Here is a 26,863-nt window from a genome sequence, read left to right as displayed (position 1 = left end):
GCCCTGGCCAGCACCTCCTCGGCTGAGGCTGGCAGCATCCCTGGGAGAACTGAGGGTTCAGTGAGATGTCTAAGGGATCCCCACAAGGGAGCTCCCAGGAAGGGGATTCTGGGCATTCCTCATCCATCCCCCAAAAGATTCCCTTTTATCTATGCTTTGAGGCACACAGCGGGTATGCGGAGGTACAAATAGAAGAACTAAAACAGGCTAGAGGGAAAGAAGAGGGGAACAGAAGCCCCACCCCAGGACTTGGAGAAACCCAGTTCAGAAATCTCCAATAGATGCCGGGCATGGTGGCACACGCTTGTAATCCCTGTGCTTGGGAGGCGGAGACAAGGAGGATCGCGCAAGTTCGAAGTCAGCCTCGCTGGCTTAAGAAACCCTGTTTCCAAATTAAAAAAAAAAAAAAAAGCCCGGAGATAGAAGGGTTTCCAGAAACTCCAGTACCACCAAAAAAAAAGAAAAGAAAAAAAAAAGAAATCTCCAATAGAAGAAACAGCCTTAGTTAGAACAGGGAGAGCCCCGGGGTGTCCCTGGGGCAGGCTGGCGTTCTCATCCTGTGGTTAAAGTCAGTCACCTCTAATCGCACCAGAAGGGACAGTCTGGGTGGCATGAGCTACCTGTGTAGGGATCTAGTGGCCTCAAAGCTGGGGCAGCAGAACCTGGGACACCGCTTGGGGGTAGGAGGGACAAGAATCTTCCCATCTGCTCCCTGTTTCCCCTGCTGGGACATTTTGTTTGCTGGAGCCATTCCCAGCACAATTGTGAGAATTTGTCATTGTACACACTTAAAATAGGTGTTAGCTTGATACTTACCACTGTCCCTGGGCATCTGCAGAGGGTTGGTTCTGAGACCCCATAGATGCAAAAATCCTCAGATGCTCAAGCCCCTGACACAAGATGGCATAACATTTGCATCTAACCTGCACACATCTTCCTGCATAGTTTAATCATTTAGTCACTTACAGACCTGATACAATGGAGTAGATACAAAAGAGTAGAGTTTTTATACTTTACTCTTTTAGGGAATAATGACAAGCCAAAAAAAAATCTGCATGTATTGAGTAACTACACACTTTTTTCCCACCTAAGTGTTTTTGGTCCTCGGTTGGTGGAATCCACAGGTACAGAATACAGTGTAGGCGGGCGTGGTGGCCCATTCTTATAATCCCAGTATTCAGGAGGCTGAGACAGGAGGATCGCAGGTTCGTGGCCAGCCTCGGCTTAGTGAGGCCCTCCACAACTTAGACCCTGTTTCAAAATAAAGAATAAAAAATAGGGCTGGGGGTATAGTGCGGAGGCAGAGTGCCCCTGGGTTCAATCCCTAGTACCGCGCGCGCACGCACACACAAACACACACACACACACACACACACACACACACACACACAGAATACAGTGTGAAATGCAGACAAATTCTGAAGGGACAAATCTCAAATAACTCGAAAACTTTTTCCACAAAGCATCGCTTGGCATTAGATACTGTGCTCAGACCGCAACACAAGAAAAGCTGACTTAGAAGTCACAGCACTCATGAATGGGTCATCTTGGCTACCTGGATATTTCTGACCTCTCTTCAAGTTCTGCTTCCCAGAGCTCAGAGCGTACCTGAAGCTCAGCCTCAGGCTGCTTGACAGAAGACTGTGCTTCTAGACACCCTGAGAGCCAGGGGTTCGCCTCCCGGAAGAGAGATGTTTCATTTCTTAATCATTTTCTACAATTTCTAGAGCAGCTATGCAAATTATCGCTGGCCTTGAATTATTTATGGCATGGTTACTAAATGAATAAAACATTTCCAAGAACGTGAGATTTATGGGTAGAGATTTTTAAAACCTAATTTTTGAGGACTGAAGCAGAATAAAGCATCACATCTTTGGAGCAAAACAGCATGAATGCTGGAAGACCTGCAAAGTGGATGCCCCCCAAAAAAGAAAAAAAGACAAGAAAAATTGGTAGAGTTATTCACAAGTATGCCTGCCAAAAATACTGTGAGACGCCAGGATGTAGAAAACAAGCAATACGAGCCGGGCGTGCAGCACACGCTTGTGATCCCAGCATTGGGGAGGCTGAGACCGGAGGATCACGGTTCACGGACAGCCTCGGCTACTTAGTGAGACCCTTCACAACTCAGTGAGACCCTGTTTCAAAATAAAGAATAAAATATAGGGCTGGGGGGTGTAGCTTGGAGGTGGAGTGCCCCTGGGTTCCATCCCCAGTACCACAAAAAAACAAAAAAAAAGAAAGAAAGAAAACAAGCAATACCCTCTCCCATCCCAAGCTTTTTTCTTTTGAAAAATGTCAAATTTTAGTCCTGTAAACGTTCACCCAGATTCAGTTATGAAAACAGAGCTTTTAATTGCTTTTTTTTTTTTTTTTTTGCTATGGTCATGCATACACATCAACAAATAAAAGGCTAATATAAAAGTCTTGGTGTTTTTGTGTTGGTGGCCTTACATTTTGTCTGGATATAAACCATGCCAAACACACCCTTTGTACTGAGAATAATAATGCGGTACGTTTTGTCTGCAGGCGAATCTACCTGATGACATCTTTGAAAATGGAAAGGCAGCTGAGGAGAAGATGCCCCTGTCTCTCAGCTTCAGCGACCTGCCCAATGGGGACTCTACCCTCACCTCCAGCTCAGCTGCCTCGCCCTCCAGCTCCTGCTCAGCAAATCCAGAAATTACCATCACCCCCGCAGAGCTACACCAGGGCAGCCTGTCCTCCCAGAACGAGGACAGCAGCTCAGTATCTTCCAGGAACTCCTTGGGAGACTGCTCGGAGCCAAAGTCCCACCCGAAGGAAGAGCCGCTGGAGCCCAGGAAGCCTGCCTCGGCCGCAGGTGCTGGGGCGGAGCGCCTGTTTCTGGAGGACAACGTTGCCGAGGCCTTTCTGCAGGAGTCCGATGAGGCCTCTGAGCTCAAGCCCGTGGAGCTGGACGCTTTTGAAGGAAACATCACAAAGCAGCTGGTCAAGAGGCTGACCTCGGCCGAGGTGCCCGTGGCCGCGGAGAGGTTGTTCTTTGAGGGCTCTGTGAGCGGCGAGTCGGAAGGCTGTCGATCCTTTCTGGATGGCAGCTTGGAGGATGCCTTCAGTGGGCTCTTCCTCGCACTAGAACCACATAAGGAGAAGTACAAAGAGTTTCGGGACCTGAACCAGGAAGTCATGCATTTGGATGACATTCTAAAGGTAAGTGCCTTTGCAGAGAAATTGGGTGAGGTTTGGAGAGAGGTGTCCTGAACCGACACTCGATTGACCTACCGTATCTTTTGTTCTTTTTCTAATTCCTGCCCAGTCATAGGATCAATAAATGACCATCATTTACACGGTGGTAGTTTTTAATGCATATCAATTTTTACTTGACTGACAGGAGATCAACTTAACTGATGAGGAGTTCATGTAAAAGTTAAAAAAAAAAAAAACTCCTCTAGTCCCTGAATTCATCATTCTAATCCCAAAAATGAAATGCTGGCATCTTGACCACCAGTCACATAGTTGTTACTGATTAGGGTCCTTCCTGGGAAATGGGGGCCCTTCCCTGATTGGAGTCAGAGCTAGAGAGTTCCCATGTGAGGCCATACCCCATCTCCTTGTACAGAGCAGCCTTCTAGAGGGGTTCCTTCTCCTGGATGTGGCTACAGCATCAATGAGGACCTCAGAATAATCATCAGCAATTGATCATCAGGAATATTCTAGAAGCCAAGGAATCCCAGGCTCCACCAGAGACATATTCCCCAATCCCTGGCGATCAGAGGGGATAGAAGTAGGAAGGCGGGAGTGAGAGGGATGACTTCCTCCCCATGATGAGACCCTGCTGCTACATCAGAACCATCTGTCTTTATCTGGCAGATACAATAACATTTTAAGAACAAAGAACACTGCCCAGGAGGACAGAACTTGAATTTTGGTCCCTAATCACACTGCCACTTTGTGTATTCTTTGCTTTCCCACTCTGATTTATATGATCTTACAGAAAGGAACTTGGATCCCTTTTCTTAAAGGAGTAATTCCTCAGGGGCCTGTTCTGTGAGACAGGCTGGAAAGCAAGGCTGCAGTGGTAAGCTGGAGGTGAACCCAGAGTGGCTGCCACATCCCCTGCATGACTGCTTCAGGATGTGGCCTCCCTAGTGGCATTTGAAATTCTATTTTCAAAGCTTTTCTGACCTTCTTATCCCTCTCTCTGAGTCATGCTGACCTAGCCCTGAAGAGGTTGTGTGCCCTTGGCAGATGACATTTTAACCTCTGACTCTCTGGGTCCTTGAACAGACACGGTTCAGGCGTGAAGGCTGCCCATCTGGCACTCCACTGAGAGTGTGTGTGTGTGTGTGTGTGTGTGTGTGTGTGTGTGTGTGATGCTAGGGTAGAACCCAGAGCCTAGTGCTGGCTAGGCAAGCACTCTTCCACTGAACTACACTCACAGCCCTGCTCTGAAAATCTTTTCTACACAGTTGACCAGTTTTGCTTTGTGAGCCAGAGGGGTTCATTTCAAAGAGCTAAGACACAAGGGCTGGGGATGTAGTTCAGTGGAACATCTCTTGTCCAGTATGCACGAGGTCCTGGGTTCAATCCCCAGCACTGCCCCTTAAAGAATCCCCTAAGACAAAAACTGACTGCTTGGAAGAGAGTGTCTTTAGGAAGCTGGTGGTGAGGGTAGCCCCCTCCTCAGGCATCTAAGGATGCTGATAAGTAGCTCCATCCATCAGAAAACACTAAGCCTGTCACCTGTTAGTCTTGTAAAAACCTGACAGTCACAGATTTCTGTCCAGAGTATTATTTCGCTCTTTAGTCATCCCCAAACTATCTTGCTAGTGAAATCCTCAACCACTCCTTTTGTTTGTTATGAATAGTATTTAAACCCACCCATCCTCTAGACGATCAAGTTGTGCCGATATCTAGCTTGAGGAAGAAGACCTAGAAATGTGATGCATTCAAACCCTCCCCTCAGGACTGAAAAGGTCATTAGGGTTTTGACCTGGGGTGAGTGGCTTTGTATCCAGCCGGAGTTAAAGCATCGGCTAGACAAAGCTTTCTCTCTCTTTTTTTCCTCCTTCACATTCCTAGGGTGCTAACCAGCTTGAGGACCAGAAACTAAATGATGCTGCGCCTTGGTTGGAGATCCCCGAGGGCAAATGAAAGAGCCGGGATTTAAAAGACGTTTCCCCATATGCTTTTGTGCCATCTTAAGTGTCAGAGACAGATCCCCGAAAGGCCCTCCCGACCTGTGCTAAGAAATCAGCAACAGTGCCACCTAGTGGAAGGAGGACCTGTAGTGCGTCTCACTGGCAGGACTTGGTTCCAATTCATCCCAGCGTCCTCTTGAATATTTGGAATACTTCTCCTGCCTCTGAGCCTGTGACAGCTAGCATTATCTGTCTGTAATGTTTCTGCTTATGCCCTGCAGCATAATTCTACAGGCCATAGAGGAGGTCTGCCCCCAAACTCCAGGGCCTGGTCAGGAAAGTGACAATACCTGTTTCTTCATAGCAGAAGAATGGCCCAAGCCATTCATTTGTTTCTCAGTGCTCAAAGAAAAAAAAAAATCATATGCTGTGAATGTAACATTAAGATGTAGGGTTTTTAGCCAGGTGTGATGGTGCACACCTGTAATTCTGGTAGCTGGGAGGCTGAGACAAGGGGATTGAAGGTTTGAGGCCAGCCTCATCAATTTAGTGAGACCTTCAACAACCTAGTGAGACCCTGTTTCAAAATAAAAATAAAATAGTATTGAGGGTATAACTTGGTAGTAGAATGCCCCTTGTTTTAATCCCCAGTACCCCCCAAAAAAAAAAAAAAAGGTATAGGGTTTCTTGCATAGAGTGTGAACAAGGTAAATTGAGCAGTCTTCTGTTCCTGGGATTTGTTTTTGTTACCTTTAGAGCAGATAATCCAGGATTCTGAACACATTGTCACTTGGAATTAGACAATGGCTAGTAATCAATGTTAGCTCAGTGACTCTTAAAATTTTGTCTGCTGGGTTTTTGCTTGGTTTTGGGTTTGCATTTTTTTTTTTTTTTTTTTTTTTTGAGACAGGGTCTCACTATATGTTGCCCAGGCTGGTCTTGAACTCATGAGCTGAAGCCACCCTCCCGTCTCAGCCTGTAGGTGGACAGGCAGGCGCTACTGCACCCAGTTCGCTATTCGTATTTTATTTGGGGTGAGTGGTAGGCAGAGAGAACATAGCAGTTCTGCTTCCGGAGGCTTTCTGGTTGTCATGTTTTTTCAACTTTTTACCCTAAAAGTTTCCCACAGAGTAGGTATGTCCGTGCCCCAGGAGCCCCGTTGATCCCCAAGTGTCAGCTCACAGCCAGTCCTGCTTTGTCTCTTCTTCTACCTGTGTATTTCTCTCCGGATCACTCTGGAATAAATGCCCAGATGTCGTGCCATTTTATCAGTGGTTGTACTTCTGTTTTGAATATGACGACTTTTAAACGCCAACAAAAAAAATAAAAGCTTGAAAAAAATAACCAAGTAAAAGTGTCGAATCTGGTCCCGGGTGCCACATCCTGTTTCTCCTTGGGGTGTGTTGACGCTCTCCTCGGTGCCTTCTGCCTTGCAGTGCAAGCCAGCAGCCAGCCGCAGCAGGTCTTCCAGCCTAAGTCTTACAGTCGAAAGTGCTTTAGAAAGCTTCGACTTCCTGAACACATCCGATTTTGACGAGGAAGAGGACGGCGAAGAGGTTTGTCCCAGCAGAGGAGGTGCTGACTCGGTATTTTCAGACACTGAGACTGAGAAAAATAGGTAAGTCTACAGCCAGATCCGCTTTGGTTTCACCGATTGTAGCTGGTACAGTTGTTCTTTGAGACTACCAGAGAAGACCTGGTACACATCTCCAGGATGATAGAATTCTCTACATGGCGAATTGGTTCTTTTTTGATGTCAAGTATGACTTTTAAATATTGTTCCTTTCTTTGGGGTTGCTTAGGTGAAAATAAATCTCTTTTCTTTCTTAGAAGTGAAGAGGACAATCTTGCCATAGGTGTATAACTCAATCTTTATGTGACTAATCCAAATTAACCAGGAATGTGACATTTCTGGAGAACTCTTAACTGGGTGGCAAATTTGGAATTGCCTCTCCCTCCCAGTGCACATCTTTTAGCCAGCACCTTTTTTTGGTTGGGCTTTGCTTGCCTCTCCCTTCATCTGTTTCTCTTTCCTTTCAACCCCGTCAGTCTGTATGAGATAACACTCATCAGAATCTGATCAAAGCCAGGATTACCAGGCGCGTTGGTGCACGCCTGCGATTCCAGTACTTGGGAGGCCGAGACCAAAGGACCACAGGTTCAAGGACAGCCTCAGCAAGTAGCGAGACTCAGCATCCTAGAAAGGCCCTGATTCAAAACAAAAATTAAAAAGAGCTGGGAGTATATCTCAGAGATAGAATGCTCCGGAGTTCAATCCCTAGAATCACGTATACACACCAAAAAAAAAAAAAAAAAAAAGACAGGGTTAAGCCCCTGGTGCGTATTTCCCTTAGAATGTAAACAGGAACTATAAACAAGGATGTCAGTTTACAGACCAATATCCTGTGACCTTCTCTGGGTCACATGGGGGAGATGAGAGCTGTCTCCTTCTCTGCCAGGTGTCCCTGTGCAGCCAAACCATGTGCTTTGGGGCAGAGTCCTGAGTGAGGTCTCTTTTGTGACTTCAGATTAAGGCAAACAAAGCACAGTGGAACAAACTCACCTCATCTGCTATGAAGCAATGCCCAAATGCCTCCCCAGAGGGAGGCTAGGTTTCCTCCCAGTCTTTAACTTTGACACAATATGACATAAATAGGTTTTCAAGTTACAACCAGCCCAGGCTGTCCAACCCTACGGATTTTTCTATGTGAGGTGTTATTGTTTGGGGTTTTTGTTGTTCCTGAACGGTTTAGGGGGTAGAGGGACACCATAAACATGAGAACTAGCATTTATCCTTTAGGCAAACAAGGAATAAGAGGCAAGAAAATTTAGTAAAAGAATGCAATACTTAAGTTATACTTCTGTGTTCTACATTGAGATTTTTCTAGCTTGATTAAATTTGTGAGAAACTTCTTCGCCCAAAAATGTCCTGCAAACTTGTTAACTTGAGCTGTTGCGTGATCTATCACGGCGAGGTGCCAATCTAAACTTTTTTCTTCTTGCTAAAAGAAGCATTTTAACAACAAGAACATCATAGCTTTAGTACAGTTTACAAAACACAGTGGTACATATAGCTAATTCAGTCGCTTATACCGTATGTCATCACAATTATTAGGAAGAATTGCATGTGTGCGTTAAATACGTGTTGACTGCCAAGACACTAGGGCAGAGTTTTCCCCTGGAGACACATGTGAATTTTCACCCAGAGCTGCTGAGCTGTGGCAGGTGCCCTGTTTGTAGCGTGGACACTGGTGAGGGGCAGGAGGCTGGAAGCCAGACACTGGTATGCCCAGCCCCAGGAAGAGGACTCGCTCATTAACATCCTCATTAGCCGGTCCTTCTGACTACCCTAACCAACTTGTGAAATAAAGCCTCTGTTCCCTTTCTCCAGAGCACATGGGTCAATTTTAAGAATAAAAGTAGGTCATGTAAGTGCCTATCATGACGTAATGTTAGGCAGTGGGACACTGGGGCTTACCCAGAGCACCGGAGGCAGGACTCAGCTGTGCCCTATTCAAACACCATTTGGAACTTTTGTTTGGAGTAGAACATCTCATCCTTCTTTTTGGCAGATTTCCCTTATTCTTTTCTTCAAGAAGCAGTTGATCTGAGGCCAGTAAAGGGCCTTGACAGATTATTTCTTAATGGCATTACTCTTGGGAAACCACAAATACAGAGAACAGTTTAATCCCAGAAAATCTGGCACGTCACCCGTCCACTGAGCAGGGAAGGGCAGCAAATGCGAAACAAGGGCACGTTTAAAGGCTTCTTGGTGACACTGCCTGGTAAATGGCTCATTATGCTAGAGAAGTAAACAGGAAACTCAAGAAGCAATTTGTTTGCATGGTCTTTTAACACTGGGCAAATTGGAGCCCAGGTTGGATCAAGTTGTTTTTGAAAGACACTTCCTTTTCAGAGTGGGCAAGTTTGAAAGGCTGTTTTGATGGATGCTCTTGGGGACCTGATGCCAGTCAGGTTGACTTGACCTGTGGTCTTTGCCCAGAAAGAAGTAGCTAAGGTTTTGCCCCCATCCTGCCTCACCAGTTACAGGTCAGTTCACCCGGAAGCCAGGGGGCATCTCAGTGAAGCGCTGACGGAAGACACGGGAGTGGGGACCAGCGTGGCAGGAAGCCCTCTCCCACTGACCACGGGGAACGAGAGCCTAGACATCACCATCGTCAGACACCTGCAGTACTGTACCCAGCTCGTCCAGGTGGGACTCACGACTGCTCTCATATTTGAAAGCAAAGACGTTTATGTGCCGGGAGAGCATGCTTCTGTGTTTTCAGTTTTGCCAGGGAAATAGAAATTCAGGAATAAGACTACAATCCTACTTTGATTTGAACCAACTCAACAACTCCATCCTTCCTCTCAACCTTGGGTTTTTCATCTTACAACTTATGTCTCTAGACCTTTAAAATTACAAGGGAGAATATGGGTAGCTGTCACTTTTATATCACTGGGGAGTGAAGGAGAGGAATTTGAAAAGGGGAAAAGGATATTTGCATTCTGCCATCTACAAATGGAGTTTGGAAGGCAGTCTTATAAACATATATTAACCTGCACGTCACATGAGTTCATTCCCCACTACCTGGAGAGCTAAGAATAAAGGGCCACAGAATCCAACCATGTTTCCCCAGTTCTGAACAAGTCACTCTTAGGAGCAAGAAGAAGGAGTGTTTCTCTAAACCATCATCATCGTCACCAGTCAGCTCTCGCTCCAGGGCACCACAGAGCTGGCTTTCTTTCTCATTTCAAACTCTGTAGCACATAAGGTTTTAACCGGGGAGCAAATGTTTTTCATTCAACAAATGAAATCTTTGTTGCAGGAAGGTTTTCAGCTATCCTGAACAAATCATTCTCCCCAAAGCATCTACTGAAATGCTTCCTCTTGCCTGGTTGCCTGTCTTCTCCCATCCAGCTTGCTTGGATGTGTGCGCAACAGGATAAGAACATGAAAGCAAATGTGACAACGGTTTGGGGGTGGGGAGGACCATGCAGGAAGGGCGGGAAAACAAGGAATTGTGTTCCTGCAAGCACAGGAGAGGTAGAGGGGAGGCAGGGAGCTGAAGGCCCAGAGGGGCAGCTGCTTCCTCAGTCCCATACCCACGATGAGATGTAGAGGAGTATGTTTCTCTGCCACTTGTAAAGAACCTTGAATAACCACAGGCAACTTGTCATTTGATTGGCCAAGACCCTGCTTGAACTCTTCCGTTGAGTGTTGAGGTTAAAACCTTGACACCAACAACCAACCTGGCAGGAAGTGATTTTCTTTTCTGATCAAGACAAGGATTTTTATTTACTTGTAGCTATTCGTGCTTTGCCAACCATTTGAACGGGATGTTTTTCATATCTCCTTATTCTCACTGATTCTGATACTGCATCAAGCGAACCACCTGTTTACCTTTTAGAGGTAAAGTAGCTACATTGAGAGGCATGGGAGCACTCTCTTGCAGAGGGTAAAGTTTTCTCTCATGAACTGATTGGCATTGCAAAAGTACTTGCAGGGTTTCTTCATATTAAGGGCCATGATTATAATGATGCAACTGTTTTGTGAGGAAGATCAGTACTAGAAAAACAAAAGAAGATGTAAAAATGTAGCCTGAAGGAGTGATGATTAGAAACTCTCAATTTCTCACACTTACTCCCGAATCAGTCTGTTTATATTTGTTCATTTGGTAAATAATTGTGGAGAGATTAAAAATGAGCATTCTATAAGAATCATAATATCTGTGGTCATTTTTAAAAATGAAGTCAACCTATGTTGTTTACTTACGTGGAAGACTTTCATACAGAATTGCTAGAGTGTTGTGTGTGTTTGTGTGTGTGTGTGTGTGTGTGTGTGTGTGTGTTACTGACTGGGGACTGAAACCAAGGGCATTCAATATCTGAGCTACACCTCCAGCAGTCTTATTTTACTTTTTTGGGATTTGTTTGTTTGTTTGTTTGTTTGTTTTGAAAAAGAGTCTCTCCAGATTAAAGAGAGGTCACTACTTGCTGAGGCTGTCCTCAAACCTGTGATCCTCTTGTCTCAGCCCCCCACGTACTGGGATTACAGGCATGCACCACCAGGTCCGGCTGAATTGCTAGACTTTTAAGTTTGAGAATGCTCTTGGTTTCAGAGTCCACATGCTCTAGATAGCACAGCATCTGGCTTCCATCCCCAACAAGTGACCAGGGCACATCTCTGAGAGGCACAGAAAGGAGACACAGGAAGCAACTAGTGACTGAGATCCTTTTCTGCCTTGGGCTCTATTCTTAGGACCTGCACGAAAGTGAAACCACTTACTATGAATGCAACCTTGGACAGATGCCTTAACCCCTGTGTGGCTCAGTTTCCTCATCAGTAAAGTTGGGATATCAATAGGACCTACCTCCTTGGGCCATTGTGGGAAATAACATGAGTTGATACACGTTCGGGGCTGAGACCAGTGCATGGATGAAGTGAGCACTTATTAAGTATAATGAGATAGCTCTGACTGTATAATCTGATGACTGTACGATATGATCTTAATTTTTAGCTTGAAAACAAGAAAACAAAAACCATGCTTTGAAAAACAAAAATTGCACACATTCAGCAAATCTTTTTCTGCCTACACACCAAGCCTAAATATGTCCTCCCCCAGTTTCAAAGGGGAAGATCAGATCCAGAGTGCAGAAAAGGATAATGCAACTTTTCAATGACTTGTAGCTCTACTATTGAGAAAGTTCCAGAATATATAAAGACATGGGGGGGGCGCTTAAAGCAACCCAAGCAGGTCTGATTTCATCAGATGCTGCAAGTGGTGTGGAATGAGGAATGCCATTGGTTGGAACAACAGCCTTGCAGGAATTCATTTGGCCTCACCAGGAGGTTCAGGAAGGAAGAGGGAAAGCTCTCCTAACAACATAGCTGCAACAGTGGTTTTGTTTGTTTCACCAGCAAATCGTTTTCTCCAGCAAAACCCCATTTGTGGCAAGAAATCTCTTAGAGAAGCTCTCTAGGCAGATCCGAGTGATGGAGAAGCTCGCAGCTGTGAGTGAGGAGAACACAGGCAACATCAGCTCCGTCGTGGAAGGTAAGCCTCTGCCGGTCACGCCCTCCCATGAATGCTGGCACAGCAGCCCACCGTGTTGCAGGAGATCTCAGAGTGTCCCCCAAAGGTAGAACTGCTGAGATGGCTGTCACCAAAAGCAAATGATCTTGTTCCTGCTGTGTTTTCTTCGCTCCACAGCAGGATGAGTTTCTACTCATGACCAGGTCCTCTAGACCACCTGCCAACCACCGAGGAATCTTGTAGTGGTTCCGATTGAAAACCATGCTCCTAGCCAGGCGTGGTGGCACATGCTTGTAATCCCTGTGCTTGGGAGGCTGAGACAGGATGATCACACAGGTTCATAGCCAGACTCAGCTGCTTAGTGAGGCTCTCAGCAACTTAGTGAGACTCTGTTTCCAAATAAAGTACAAAAATTGGTATAGGAGTATAGCCTGGAAGCAGAAAAACCCCTGGGGATCCACTCCCAGTACCACAAAAAAAAAAAAATTAAAAAAAGAAAAGAAAGAAAACCATGCTCCTAAATAATAATAATAATAATCAGCCAGGCATGGTAGCACACACCTGTAATCCCAGTACTTGGTAGGCTGAGACAGGAGGGTCACAGGCTCAAGGCCAGCCTCAGCACGTTAGTGAGGCTCTTGGCAACTTAGGGAGATGCTGTTTCCAAATAAAAATTAAAACAGTGCTGGGGGTGGAGCTTGGAGATAGAATGCCCCTGGATTCAATCCCCAACACCACAAGGCATCATCATCATGATCAGAGGCCCCTAAGGATACCTCATCCAGCCCACCCTCACCCCTGTACATATCTGCCTCTGGTTCATCCAAGTCACGTGTCCTGAGATAGGGTTTGCTCTGATTTTCCAGCCATCCCAGAGTTTCACAAGAAGCTGTCCTTGCTGTCCTTCTGGACCAAGTGCTGCAGCCCGGTTGGTGTCTACCACAGCTCAGCGGACAGCGTGATCCAGCAGCTGGAAGCCAGCTTTGCCAGAACGCTCAACAAGGAGTATCCGGGCCTGGCAGAACCAGGTGGGTATAGCAGGGGACAGAAGTCTCTGTCTACCATGAAATGGACTGCTAGAGCCAGGCAAGGGGGTGCATTATCTATAATCCTAGTACTTAGGAGGTTGAGACAGGAGGATCACAGGTTCGAAGCCAGTCTCAGCAACTTAGTGAGGCTCTCAGCAACCTATTGAGACCCTGTTTCCAAATAAAAATAAAATAGGGCTGAGGACATGGCCTAAAGATAGTAGGTTCCTGGGTTCCATCCCACAAAACAACAACAACAACAACAACAACAACAACAACAACAAAAGAGTGCTGGAGCACTACTCCACCTGTCCACAGCCCGGGGCTGAGACACCATAAGGCCAGGCTTGAAGAGAAAGGCAAACTCTCTAGGGAAAACATCGGCTTGTAGGTTAGAGTTAAAAAAAAAAATAAATATGTTGGCTAGGTTATCATTCAGAGTATCAGCAGTGACTTTTTAAAAAGTCATGCCGGAGCCAGGCGTGGTGGCACACGCTTGTAATCCCAGCGCTTGGGAGGCTGAGACAGGAGGATTGCGCAGGTTCAAAGCCAGCCTCAGCTACTTAGTGAGGCTCTCAGCAACTTAGTGAGACCCTGTTTCCAAATAAAATATAAAATAGGTCTGGGAGTATTAGCCCGGAGGTAGAAAAACCCCTGGGTTCCACCCCCTAGTAACACACACACACACACACCCTGCCTGTCTGTCCTGCTATCTAGGTATGTATAACTGACCCTTAGTTTCTGTGAGGGACCTGTGCCAGGACCCTCATGGATGACCAAATCTACTGATGCCAAGCCCCTTATGTAAAGTGGTGTGCTGTTTGTATACAACCTATTCACACCCTTCTGTGTACTCTAGATTACTTATGATACCCAATACAATGGAAATGCTATGTAAATAATTGTTATACTGTATTGGTTAGAGAATAATGACAAGAGCCTGTAATTCCCAGTACTTGGGAGGCTGAGACCGGAAGATCACAGGCTTGAGGATAGCCTCAGGAGTTTAATGAGACCCTCAGCAACTTAATAAGACCCTATTTTAAAATAAAAACGGGTGAGGTGACATTTGGAAGGAGAATAGCCCTGGTACAATCTCCAGTATCCCTGCACCCCAAAAAAAGTCTGTACTTGTTCACTATAATTTTTTTCTGAGTATTTTTGATCTGTGGTTTATTGAGTCCACAGATATAGAATCCATGGGAGCTGACTGTAATTTTTTTTCACTAAAATGTCACCAATACAGGAGTATCAAATGGTACAACCACTTTGGGAAAACTGTTAGTTTCTACTAAAACTCAGTATGCACCTACCTCACAACATGGAAATTCTGCTCTTAAATATAGGAAACGAAACGAGTGCTTAGGTTCACAAGGGAGGGCATGTATAAGAAGACTCACTGCAGCTTCATTCAGAAGAGTCAAAAATTAGGAACAACTCAAATGCCCACAAGAGAATGGAGAAATCCTAGGATGCTCATATCCTAGGGGATTACATAGCCTTTTAAAAAAGAACTATATTATGGCAACAAGCAACTATTTGCATGAATCTCATAGAAATGTGTTGAGTCAAAGGAACTGGATTCAAAGAGTACATATTGTGTAATTCTATTTACATGAAGTTTAAGAACAGGAAAGCTAGCCGATAGTGAGAGAAGTCAGGTTATCAGCTCCCTGTGGTGGGAGACATAGGAGCTACAGATGGGATGGGGCACAGGAAAACCTGGTGGGTGTCATAGATGGAAAAAAGTGCAGGAAAACCTGGCGGGGTGTTGGAGTGCAGCTCTCAACCCACACGCCAGTCACACGGGTGTGGCATGTGTGTGCGCAAGCCACCTGGCTGTGCGCTGAGGATGGGCTCACGATTCACAGGTCTCGCAAATACCATGATAAAAGATGGCGGGTGGCTGGCCGTGGTGGCATACACCTGTGATCCCACTACTTGGGAGGCTGAGACAGGAGGATTGATAACAAGCCCAAAGTCAGCCTCAGCAACTTAGTGAGACCCTGTTTCCAAATAAAAATAAATAAGTAAAATAGAGCTGGTGGTGTCGCTCAGAGGTAGAATGCCCCTGCGTTACAAAAAATAAATAAATAAGCCGGGCATGGTGGTGTACACTTGTAATCCTGGTACTTGGGAGGCTGAGAGGAGGATCATGCGGGTTTGAAGCCAGCCTCAGCTACTGAGTGAGGTTCATAGCAACTTAGACCTTGTTTCCAAATAAAATATAAAATAGGTCTGGGAGTGTAGCCTGGAGGTAGAAAGACTGTAGGTCCCATGCCCAGTACCACCAATAAGTAGATAAATGGATGGATGGATGGATGGATGGATGGATGGATGGATGGATGGATGGATATATAAAATAACAAGTGAAGAGGGCCTGTGTTTTTTGAGCTGCTTTGCTTCTTTCTCTTCCAAATAGTGTTCCGAACCCTGGTCTCCCAGATCCTGGACCGGGCCGAGCCCCTGCTCGCCTCCAGCCTCTCCTCAGAAGTCGTGACAGTTTTCCAGTATTACAGTTACTTCACCAGCCAGGGAGTGAGTGACCTGGAGAGCTACCTGAGCCAGCTGGCCAGGCAAGGTGAGGAGGCCGCCCGCGCTCAGCCGTGGTGGCCCCATTGGGAGCTCTTGCTGGCCCTTCCCACTGTGCCATTTAGTGATGGTAGCTGCCCCTCCACACACGTCGCCTGTCCACAGCTGAGCTGAGACTTGCCTTTTAAATGACTGCTGACCCCTTCATGTTAGTGAAACGTGGGTAGGATCCGGCAAGCACCCCACCCACGCGGCAGCCATACACCAGGAACAGGGAGCTTTCACTCGTTCTGATTTCACTGTCATTTTTTTTTTCATTGCTTTATTTGCCATTTTGGGGATCAAACCTACAGACAATACTGTTGTATAGTGCCTTCTTGGGCGGAGTTTTGGTTAATTTTAGGCAGAAATGGGCTTTCAAAGAAGGTTGCAGGGACACATTGGGAAGGAAAGTTTTTAAAAAAGTGAGAAAGTAAACACAGGGCTAAGTATCCAAGGAAGAGGAGAAGGGGCGCAGCGAACGAACGGGGAAGCTCACTGCTGCTGTATTCCCTATGGCACTTCACACATTAGAAATGCAGCCGGGCGTGGTGGCGCACGCTTGTGATCCCAGCATTCGGGAGGCTGAGACACGAGGATCACGGTTCACGGACAGCCTCAGCTACTTAGTGAGGCCCTCTGCAACTCAGTGAGACCCTGTTTCAAAATAAAGAATAAACAATTGGGCAAGGGGTGTAGCTCGGAGGTCAAATGCCTCCATCCCCAGACCCGCAAAACAAAAAACAAAAAACAAAACAAAACAAAAACATTAGAAATGCAGCGTTTCTGTGGAGTGAAAACCTCTCGGGAGTGAGTGAGCAGGAAGGGGCTACTTCTGGTTCCCAGATTTGTGCTCTGTAAATTCGGTACACACACACACACACACACACACACACACACACACACACACACACATGATAGATACTCGAATCAGCTATTCTTTTCTCATTAATTTGAAACACCACCTTTTGATAGCCTATCAGATTTACTTGGGTTTACACTGTATATATACTCATAAAAATATATAAAATGCTAATATTTTTCATGAGCATGTGTCTGTACTGTCAGAACTCGAGCTGTCTCCTTTTCGCCTTCTAGTTTCTATGGGTCAGACTCTGCAGTCCTTGAGGGATGAGAAGCTGCTGCAGACCATGAGCGACCTGGCTCCCAGCAACCTCCCGGCCCAGCAGGAGGTGCTCAGGACCCTGGCTCTGCTGCTGACCAGGGATGACGGTGACGTTAGCGAGGCTGCGACCCTCTACTTGGCGGCAGCCTCCAAAAACGAGCATTTCAGGGAAAAGGTAGGACACTAAATCGCCATCAGAGCTTGTTTAGTGTTCTGTCATTTACTGTTAGCATTTTTTTTTTTTTTTGCATTACTGGGGATTGAACCCAGGGGCATTCTACCTCCAAGGTATACCCCCAGCACTAGTGTTTTATTCTTTATTTTGAAACAGGGTCTCACGGAGTTGCAAACGGCCTAAGTAGCAGCTGAGGCTGTCCTTGAACCGTGATCCTCCTGTCTCAGCCTCCCAAATGCTGGGATTACAAGTGTGCACCACTGCACCCACTACTATTAACATTTTAGCATCTTAGTTGAGCACAGTGGTACACACCTGTAATCCCCATACTTGAGAGACTGAGAGAGGAGGATCACAAGTTCAAGGACAGACTTAGAAACTTAGGGAGAGCCTGTTTCAAGATAAAAAATAAAATCAGACTGGGAATGTAGGTTCTATCCCAGATCTCCAGTACAATCAATCAATCAATCAATCAATAATTCAGGCAAATAGCAAAAAATGCAGAGCAGAGCATATCTTTGGGGAGGGGGGTGTTGGGGATTGAACCCAGGGTCATTCTACCTCTGAGCTACACCTCCAGCCTGATTTTTTGATTTTTATTTTGAAACAGTTTCACTAAGTTGGTAGGGCCTCATTAAGTAGCTGAAGCTGGCCATGATTCCAGATCCTCCTGTCTCAGCCTCCCAAGTACTGGAATTACAAGCATGAGCCACCATGCCAGGCTCAGAGCATATTTTTATAAAGTAAAAATGTATCCTTCTTTCTTTTTTCTTCCCTCCAAAAGTAATTCTTATTTCCTATGACTAAATATAGCTTACAGTAATTCTTATTCATTTGATTAATAGGAAGGACTATACATTTTGTGAACTATTTAGGAAGAAATTAGCTTGGTAAATTAAGAAAACATCCTTTTATGTAAGGTTTGGGGGGGTTGTTTGTTTTGGGGCGAGTTGATTCTTTGTTGTTGGTTGGTTTATTTTTGTGGTGCTGGCGGTGAAACCCAGGACCTTGAATGTGCTAGGCCAGTGCCCTCCCACGGAGCCACACGCAGCCTGTACAGGTGTCATATAGAGCGTCCATGCGCCACGTAGCACGCGGGGCCCCACCCTCTCGCTGGAGCTTGCTGTTCCTCTTCCTTCCTCACTGCTGCCCAGACACCCTCTCCTTCAACTTCCCAGCTGAAGCCTAACCCATCCTTCTGGTCCAATTCAAGCATCATTTTTATAAAGCCTGTCCTACCCTCCGCTGGATGGTCTTAGCATTTCAGTGTTCTTATAACACCTAACGCATTTCTTCTCTGTGGTTCCTTCCAAGAAGTCTTAGGATTTCTGCTTACACCTAACATCCGTAGGAAAGAGAGGGGAGAGTGAGGTTAGTTAGTAACAGACACCAAATACTAGTCAGATAGGAGGAATTAGTCCTGGTGGAATTAAGTGTTTGATAGCATGGCAGGGTAACCATAGTCTACAACAATCTATGGTATAGTACAAAATAACTAGAAAAGAAGTAGTTGAAAGTTTCCAATGAGCCAGGCCTGCAATCCCAGTACTTGGGAGACTGAGACAGGAGGATCCAGGTTCGCAAACAGCCTCAGCTACTTAGTGAGGCTCTGCGCAACTTAGTGAGACCCTGTTTCAAAATAAAGAATAAAATACTGGGTTGGGGGGGATGGCTCAGAGGTAGAATGCCCCTGCACCACACAAAATAAAATTCCAATGTGTAGATATGATGATAAATGTTTGAGGAGATGGAAATGCGAATGCATCTGATTTGATCACCACACATTATATACACATTTGAATCAGTATACTAATCCATCAAGTGTCTGTCCATTATAAATAAAAATAGTATATTTTTAAAATAAAAAGAGTCATGGTTGATTTTAGTAATGAATCAACTCGTTAATTAAAAAGCTGATTAATACAGGGAAAGCATCACTCATTAAAAAGAAAAAAAGCTCAATCACAGCTTTACATCTTTGGACTTAATGTTTCCCAGAATCCATGACCTGGTAGAATAACAAAGAATCAATTTACTGAAAAAAGAAGTCTTTCAATCAGTGTGATTTTTAATGGCTTTTCTCCCTCTCTAAAAATAGTACAAAATGCTGGTTTATGCTATAGTCTCTTTTAGAGGGGTGAAAAGATTCCATACCTTTTTTTCTTCTTTTTGGCATTGGGATTGAACCCAGGGACATTCTACCTCTGAACTACACTCCCAGCCCTATTTTATTTTTTTATTTGGAAACAGGGTCACACTCAGTTGCGAAGGGCCTCACTAAGTTGCTGAGCCTGTCTTCGAACTTGGAACCTTCCTGTCTCAGCCTCCCAGCCTTACCTCTTAAATGGCCAACTGTTCCAAATGCCTCACTACATCCCTCCTCTCTTTCAGGCCTTGCTCTATTACTGTGAAGCACTAACAAAAACCAACCTGCAACTCCAGAAGGCAGCTTGCCTGGCCCTGAAAAGTCTCGAGGTAAGCGCAGTCTCAGGGCCCTGCAGTTAGGGGGAGCCAGGCTAGGCCACGAGTGCAGCGCAGCGTCCCAACCACACCTCAAAGAATCTCTTGGCGGTGCTGCTCATGACCTGTGCACTGTGGATTACCCGTAGGGCCTTCTTCTCCCCCTTAAACCACAACTGCATGGGATGTGTCTTGTCAAAGTGAGATAACTGTTTTGCAATGATCCAAAGGAATCAGTTTGCCTTTGAATCGATATTAGAAAAACCAATTGCTGGGCGCAGTGGCGCTTGCCTATAACCCAGTAGTTGGGAGGCTGATAGGAGGATCACAGGGTTGAGGCCATCCTCAGCATCTTAGTAAGACTCTGTTTCAAAATCGAAATTTAAAGGGGTTGAGGATATATCTCCGAGGTAGAATGCCCCTGGGTTCAATCTCCTGGTTCTCCCATTTTCCCCCCCAAAAAAGAGTGATAAAAATACCTTATTCCAAGAAAGATAATATAGAGACTTCACCAATATTTTCTGTGTATAACAAGTAGCAAGGAAAAATAAAATTTATAAGAAACATCAAAATTCAGTGTAATTCAACTGAATTCGCAGGTCCTTTCCCATGAGCCTATTTTTATTAAGCACTTAGCCAATTTTATTTGTGTCAAGGAGAGTGTTAGAGAACAGGGAGAGGACTAAAATGTCAAGGAAAAATCAAGGACTGAGAATTCTCAGTATGGTCCACCTCTCAATGGGCTGGATTTAATATTTGACCTACTTTTATCTCACACACACACACACACACACACACACACACACACACACACACAGATTGATTGATTAAGGGGCCCTGAGAAAAGAATGTGAGAAGGCCACACCTTAGAACTTGCTAAAATCTTGGATGGGCAGCAGGGACCAGGGGCAGGGACCTACTACAGGCCTGCTGGGACAAGAAGCAGGGGATTAAAAGTTAATGACCTGTGATGAAAAACAACTGTGGGAAATTTTACCTTCCTTGTTACTTGATCAAAAAATTATTTCCAAGTGACAGCAACAATAACAAAAAGCCAGCTGGGATGACTATTCGCGCAGGCAGTATTCTGCTGTACAGACATATCACTGCTGGGGTCTGTGCCACAGACTTCGTACCTACAAAGACTTTAGGATTTGGTGATCCATCTGGGTTCTTGTGTATTCACATGATGTTTAAAGCAGAGGCAACTGTTCTAACTCCGGTACAGGCCAAGTCTGGGAACACCAGAATTCTCCTTGTTTCCTTTATTCTTGGAGGATAGAAGCCTTTCTCCTGAGTAAGAGCCCTTCTTCTAAACCATCCACAGCATCCAGCTGCTGACAGCGGCTCCATGCAGCTTGAAATGAAAACCTGCAAACATATCACTTCACCCAGCAAGCCAACCCACTGGGTTGACCTGTCAGCAAACTTTACCTTTATCTTTTCTTTTCTTTTCTTTTCTTTTCTTTTTTTTCTTCCTTTTTGGTACTGGGGACTGAATCCAGGGCCATTTTACCTCTGAGTTACACCCTCTGCCCAGCAGGATTGAACCTGCAATCCTCCTGTGTCAGCTTCCCAAGTCATGGGATTATAGGTGTGTGTCATCATGCCTGACCAAGTATTTTGTTGTTGTTGTTTTTGCAATACTGGAGATGGAAACCAAGGACATGTTACCTCTGAGCTACACCCCAGCCCTATTTTTTATTCTTTATTTTTGAAACAGAGTCTCACCAAGTTGCAAAGGGCCTCACTACTGAGGCTGACTGCAAACCACGATCCTCCCATCTCAACCTCCTGAATGCTGGGATTACAAGTGTGCACCCCCATGACCGGCCAAGTTTTATTTTTAATTGACAAATAATAATTATATATATATATATATATATATATATATATATATATATGGCACAGGGTGATGTTTCAGTACATGCACAGGAATTTCTAGGGCTATTTGGAATCAATAGGATACAGCAGAGAGAACTACAAGAAGTGGGTTTTATTCTGGAAAAGCAGGCCAGTGTCTTCACTCTCCTAGACCTGGAGGGAGTCCTCTGTGAAATGAGGGTTTATCTGGTCATTAGATTTCCGGCAAGTACAAATCCTGGGCCTCCATCCTGGGAGATTCCTAGATGGTGCGTCTGGAGTAGCACCCAGCAATCTGTACTCGTGTGTGTGTGTGTGTGTGTGTGTGTGTGTGTGTGTGTGTGTACTGAGGCAGAGGGCATTCTACCTCTGAGTAGACATCTCCAACTCTATTTTATATTTATTTTATATTTATTTGGAAACAGAGTCTCCCTATGTTGCTGATGAGCTGGCTAAATTACTGAGCTAAATCATTCAAACTTATGATCCTCCTGTCTCCGCCTCTCAAGAACTGGGATCACAGGTGTACGCTGCCACACCCAGCTGGAATCTGTACTTTAAAGGGAGCTCACTCACTGATTCTGACACTCAACTAAGTTTAGGAATCCCAGGTTCCTCCCAGTGGCAAAATGCTGTCTCGTGGAGCCCCAGACCTAAATGTCAGGACACCATTTAATCTATTTTCCTCCATAGGCTACGGAGAGCATCAAAATGCTGGTAACGTTGTGTCAGTCCGATACTGAAGAAATCAGAAATGTGGCTTCCGAAACCCTCTTGTCCCTTGGTGAGTTGGCTGGGTTGTTTTCTTGTGGATTTTACGTGATTGTTTATCTCCCAGATTCTTGAAGGGAACTGTAAGGAAAAGTTTCATGGGGCCTGTTTCAGCAGTGCTTTCTCCTGTAGGATGTCAACTCACACACACCCGGTGTATAAGGAAATCAGCATCCTTCTTACCCCAATCCCTTGTTCTGTCTGGATGCTGAGAGTGAAAATTATTCTTAGGAGCCATTCTCTATGGGTTTATCAATCTGAACTCTGTTTGGAACCAAAGAAGACAAATGTCAAACCATAAAGCAGAGGTGATAGAAACCTGCCTGAATCGCCACTGTGGGGCTGGCACTCATGGTGATTAGTCGTGGTGCCGGGGATGGACCCCAGTGTGTGCTCTTCAGCCCATCCCAGTCCCCAGTGCAGCTTCTGATTGCCCAGCTGGCCTCTGCCCACCTGAGCCCTGACACCAGAGAACAGAATGGGAGGCTTTCTCCTAGAATATCTCCGTGGTCCTTCACCCTTCACTTCACTTTATAAAGGGTCTTGCTTTTTTATTCTCTAGGGAGACTTGGGAGGTTGAGGGAAACTTTTCTTAACTCTGCCTAAAAGTGTATAAGTCAGTGTTATAAATACTTTACTTTTTCTATAACATACTCTCAAGGTCTAAAAGCTATCTTCCAAAACTTCAAACATAATCCAGTTAATAATACCACCTAGCCAGCTGGGCGTGGTGGCGAACGCTTGTAATCCCAGCATTCAGGAGGCTGACACCAGAGGATCGTGGTTCTCAGACAGCCTTAGCCACTTAGTGAGGCCCTCTGCAACTTAGTGAGACCCTGTTTCAAAAAATAGGGAAGAGGGTGTGGCTTGGAGGTTAAATCCCCCTGAGTTCCATCCCCAGACCAGCAAAAAATAGGGCTGGGAGTATAGCTCGGAGCTAGAATTTCCCTGGGTTTTATCCCCAGTACCAATCATCATCATCATCATCATCATCATCATCATCATCATCATCCCACCACCTGGGAAAAAAGCCACTCTAAGTTTGACTGTTGTATCTTTTTTTTTTTTTTTTTTTTTGTGGGTTTAGGGATGGAACCCAGGGGCATTTGACCTCCGAGCCACACGCCCTGCCCTATTTTTTATTCTTTATTTTGAAACAGGGTCTCACTGAGTTGCAGAGGGCTTCACTAAGTAGCTGAGGCTGTCCACAAACCGCGATCCTCCGGTCTCAGCCTCCCGAATGCTGGGATTACAAGCGTGCGCCACCACGCCTGGCTTCTTGACTATTGTATCTAAGTCATGTGACAGAGAATCTCATGGCACTTATAATCACCGTGAAAATCCTGTTCATTGTTAGGCCTTCTTTCTTACAGTTACGGGTCTAATAAGACTTCGTTCTGCTATTGAATATATCATTCATTGCGTGGAAAGCTTAGCCAGCCTGTGTTTGATTAAAGGATAAAATAGTTATTCCCTGTGGTTGCTGTAGGCATAGAAGTTATTTAATGCTCTAAAATGTACTCAGGGTGTTTAAACTCCTTTATCCCTTAGTGTTCTGAAAGAACAGCGAAGGTTATAAAGGTAGACGTTTGTAAAGCGTAGCCAGCGAGACTCCTTTCTATCCTGAGCTAAGGCAGGTGCCCTTCATGGAGCTTTCCCAAGGTCGCCTGAGCTGCAGAGTCAGCAGCACCTCCAGGACCGTCATCACAGATGCTTGAACTCTCTCCTGTTCTGCTCACTCCAGCCCTGTTCTCAGCACCAACTGCATACTGGAACTGCAAGCATGCACCACCATGCCCGGTTCCTATTTTATTTGAAAATGGTCTCACTGAGTTTCTAAGAGCCTCACTAAATTGCTGAGGCTGGCTTCGAAGCTGCGATCCTCTTGTCTCAGCCTCTCAAGTACTGGGATTACAAGCATGCGCCACCACGCCCAGCTCCTCACAAAAAAAAAAAAAAAACCCTTTTGATTGTGCATAACTAGTTGTTTCTTTGTCTCACTTATATTAAATGTATAAAAGCCTACATTATCTTATTACTTGCCACTGTACTTTTTTTTGTGGTACTACCACCAAAGTACATCCAAATTACAGCTCTAGCCCTATTTTATTTTTATTTTGAAACAGGGTCTCTCTAGATTGATGAGAGTCTCACTACTTGCTGAGGCTGTCCTGGAACCTGCAACCCTCCTGTCTCAGTCTCCCAAGCACTGGGATTACAGGCCTGCGCCACCACACCAAGCTGTCACTATATGTCTCTTCCCTCTCTTTTTGCTTGGTGCTGGTATTGAACACATGGCCTCACGCATGCTAAAAAACGCATTCTATTGCTGGGCGTGGTGGCACATGCTTGTAATCCCTGTGCTTGGGAGGCTGAGACAGGAGGATCGCACAGGTTCAAAGCCAACCCTGTTTCCAAATAAAATATAAAATAGGTCTGGGAGCATAGCCCGGAGGTAGAAAGCCTGGGTTCCACCCCTAGTACCACTAAAAAAAAAAAAGAATGCATTCTATCACTGAACTATATCCTCTGCCTTCTTCTTCCAACTTTAACATTTTGGTTTTGTTGTTTTTTGCGGTACTGGGGATTGAACCCAGAGGCATTCTGCCTCCAAGTTACACACTCAGTTTGATTTTTCTTTTCTTTTCTTTTCTTCTTTTTTTTCTTTTGTGGGCCTGGGAATGGAACCCAGGGGCATTTGACCTCCGAGCTACACCCCTGCCTTGTTTTTTATTCTTTGTTTTGAAACCGGGTCTCACTGAGTTGCAGAGGGCCTCACTAAGTAGCTGAGGTTGTCTGCGAACCGCGATCCTCAGGTCTCAGCCTCCCGAATGCTGGGATGACAAGTGTGTGCCACCATGCCTGGCTTTTTTTCTTTCTCTTTCTTTCTTTTTCTTTCTTTTTTTTTTTTTTTTTTTTTTTGTGTGTGTGTGTGTCCTTGGGATTGAACCCAGAAGCATACTACCTCAGAGCTACATCCCTAGCTCTATTTTATTTTTATTTTTTGAAATAGGGTCTTGGTAGATTGATAAGAGCCAATTTTCCCTTAAAATAGCAAATAGCTTAAAATAGCAATCCAGGGCTGGGAGGGGATAGCTCGGTGGTAGAGCAGTTGCCTAGCATGTACCGGAGACTGGATTCCATCCACACACTGCGTGGAAGAGAAAAACAAAGCATAACTAAATGGCTTGTATTAATTTATTTCAAATGATGAACAAAAATATTCAAGTGGTATTTCTATTCAATGTCCCATGTCCAGGAGAAGATGGGCGGCTGGCCTATGAACAGTTGGACAAATTCCCTCGAGACTGTGTTAAAGTTGGAGGTCGTCATGGAACTGAAGTCGCTACAGCCTTTTAAATACAACTCAACTCTGCCTGACCACTGTCCTAACACCTGGCCCTTTTCATCAAGATGGTGCTGTGAATTAGCTGGTGGGCATCTAGAATTGGAAGAGCTCTGCCGAGGTTGTCTGGAAATGTAACCAGTTATTGAGATAATTCAGAGTTCAGTTTCACAGTATTTATCTGCTTTTTCTTTGGCCAACGGCATAGGGCTACGTATAATTTGGTAAAATACATCATTGATTGTGTCTGACAATACTTAGTAAGAGTCCATCTTATATTAATATGTATGGAATTTTAAAATAGCCATCTTTGTACTTTTTTGGAAGTTCTATACGCTTGAAATAGTCGTAGAGTATTTCGATAAAAATCATACGCCTTGCAGTTTTCTGTGTTGTGGTCTCAGGGTTGAGCTGCCCTTTAGCTACCTACTATTATTTTAAATACAAATCACACACAGACACACACAGATTTCTTCAAATAAAAGTTTGCCTACAGAACCTGGCAAAATGACCCTTTGGAAAAGTCTAATTTTTGTATTTTACTTTTTTTTTTTTTTTTTTGCGAGTCTGGGGATGGAACCCAGGGGCATTCAACCTCTGAGCTATACCCCCTGCCCTATTTTTTATTCTTTTTATTTTGAAACCTGGTCTCACTGAGTTGCAGAGGGCCTCACTAAGTAGTGTGGGGCTGTCCGCGAACCACAATCCTGAATGCTGGGATTACAAGTGTGCGCCACCACGCCCGGCTTGTATTTTACTTTTTTAAGCTTCAACCATTTTTTTCCGTACTGGAAATCCCCAAATCATATTACCATTATAGTAAAAAGATAGGTAGGTAGATGACCAAGAACTACCTTAGTAAGATTATACCTGTACTCTTAAAAAAAAAAAAACTCTAAGCTTAAAGCTTTTTTAAAAATTGACGAGTCATTTTTAATCATACACTTACCACAGAAATATTTTGCTGCTAAGACAAATCAAAACCAAAAGTCATAGATTCAGGAAGCTGTGATGCTCTTTTGGGGGGTGGATTTGGAAGTTGGAAGAATATAGTGGGGTTGGAGAGGAGCTCCATTAAAAGTGGTCTCTGTTTCTGTATACATGACTATGAAATTAGGAAGAATGCTGAGGGACAGAAACTGTCCCCAGAGAAAATCATTCACCACCAAGTACGATTCGCTGGCCAGTTAAAGTAGCAGTTCCTCCTACTGATTCAATATCAGGGTGGCAAGTCTGCTAAAAATAAAAAGTATAAGACCATTCAGAAGCTCTAAGTAACTTTTCTTTTTTAGTGCGTATGTGTGTGTGTGTATGTGTGTGTGCACGTGCACACACGTACGCACATTACTAGGGATTGAACACAGGG

At 44.9% G+C, this 26,863-nt stretch overlaps 1 protein-coding gene across 5 annotated transcripts in view; it reads left to right on the top strand.

Moving 5' to 3' along the window:
* The window catches only part of RIPOR2 (RHO family interacting cell polarization regulator 2), a gene marked incomplete at both ends in the record, with an annotated part of 176,888 nt that extends 151,377 nt beyond the window's left edge, over window positions 1–25,511 (top strand). For all 5 annotated transcript variants that reach the window (XM_080710143.1, XM_080710140.1, XM_080710142.1 and 2 more), the window contains 10 exons: window positions 2,530–3,189; window positions 6,557–6,738; window positions 9,165–9,333; window positions 12,043–12,178; window positions 13,024–13,185; window positions 15,608–15,766; window positions 16,855–17,057; window positions 19,449–19,532; window positions 22,074–22,164; window positions 25,411–25,511. In XM_080710143.1, coding sequence (XP_080566269.1) covers window positions 2,530–3,189; window positions 6,557–6,738; window positions 9,165–9,333; window positions 12,043–12,178; window positions 13,024–13,185; window positions 15,608–15,766; window positions 16,855–17,057; window positions 19,449–19,532; window positions 22,074–22,164; window positions 25,411–25,511 — 1,947 coding nt within the window. The remainder of the gene's footprint in view (window positions 1–2,529; window positions 3,190–6,556; window positions 6,739–9,164; window positions 9,334–12,042; window positions 12,179–13,023; window positions 13,186–15,607; window positions 15,767–16,854; window positions 17,058–19,448; window positions 19,533–22,073; window positions 22,165–25,410) is intronic.
* Between the last annotated feature and the right edge of the window lie 1,352 nt (window positions 25,512–26,863).

Source organism: Muscardinus avellanarius, assembly GCF_963383645.1.
Source record: "Muscardinus avellanarius genome assembly, chromosome: 14".
NCBI classification, from domain to species: domain Eukaryota; kingdom Metazoa; phylum Chordata; class Mammalia; order Rodentia; family Gliridae; genus Muscardinus; species Muscardinus avellanarius.
This window is presented reverse-complemented; position numbering and strand designations above follow the sequence as displayed.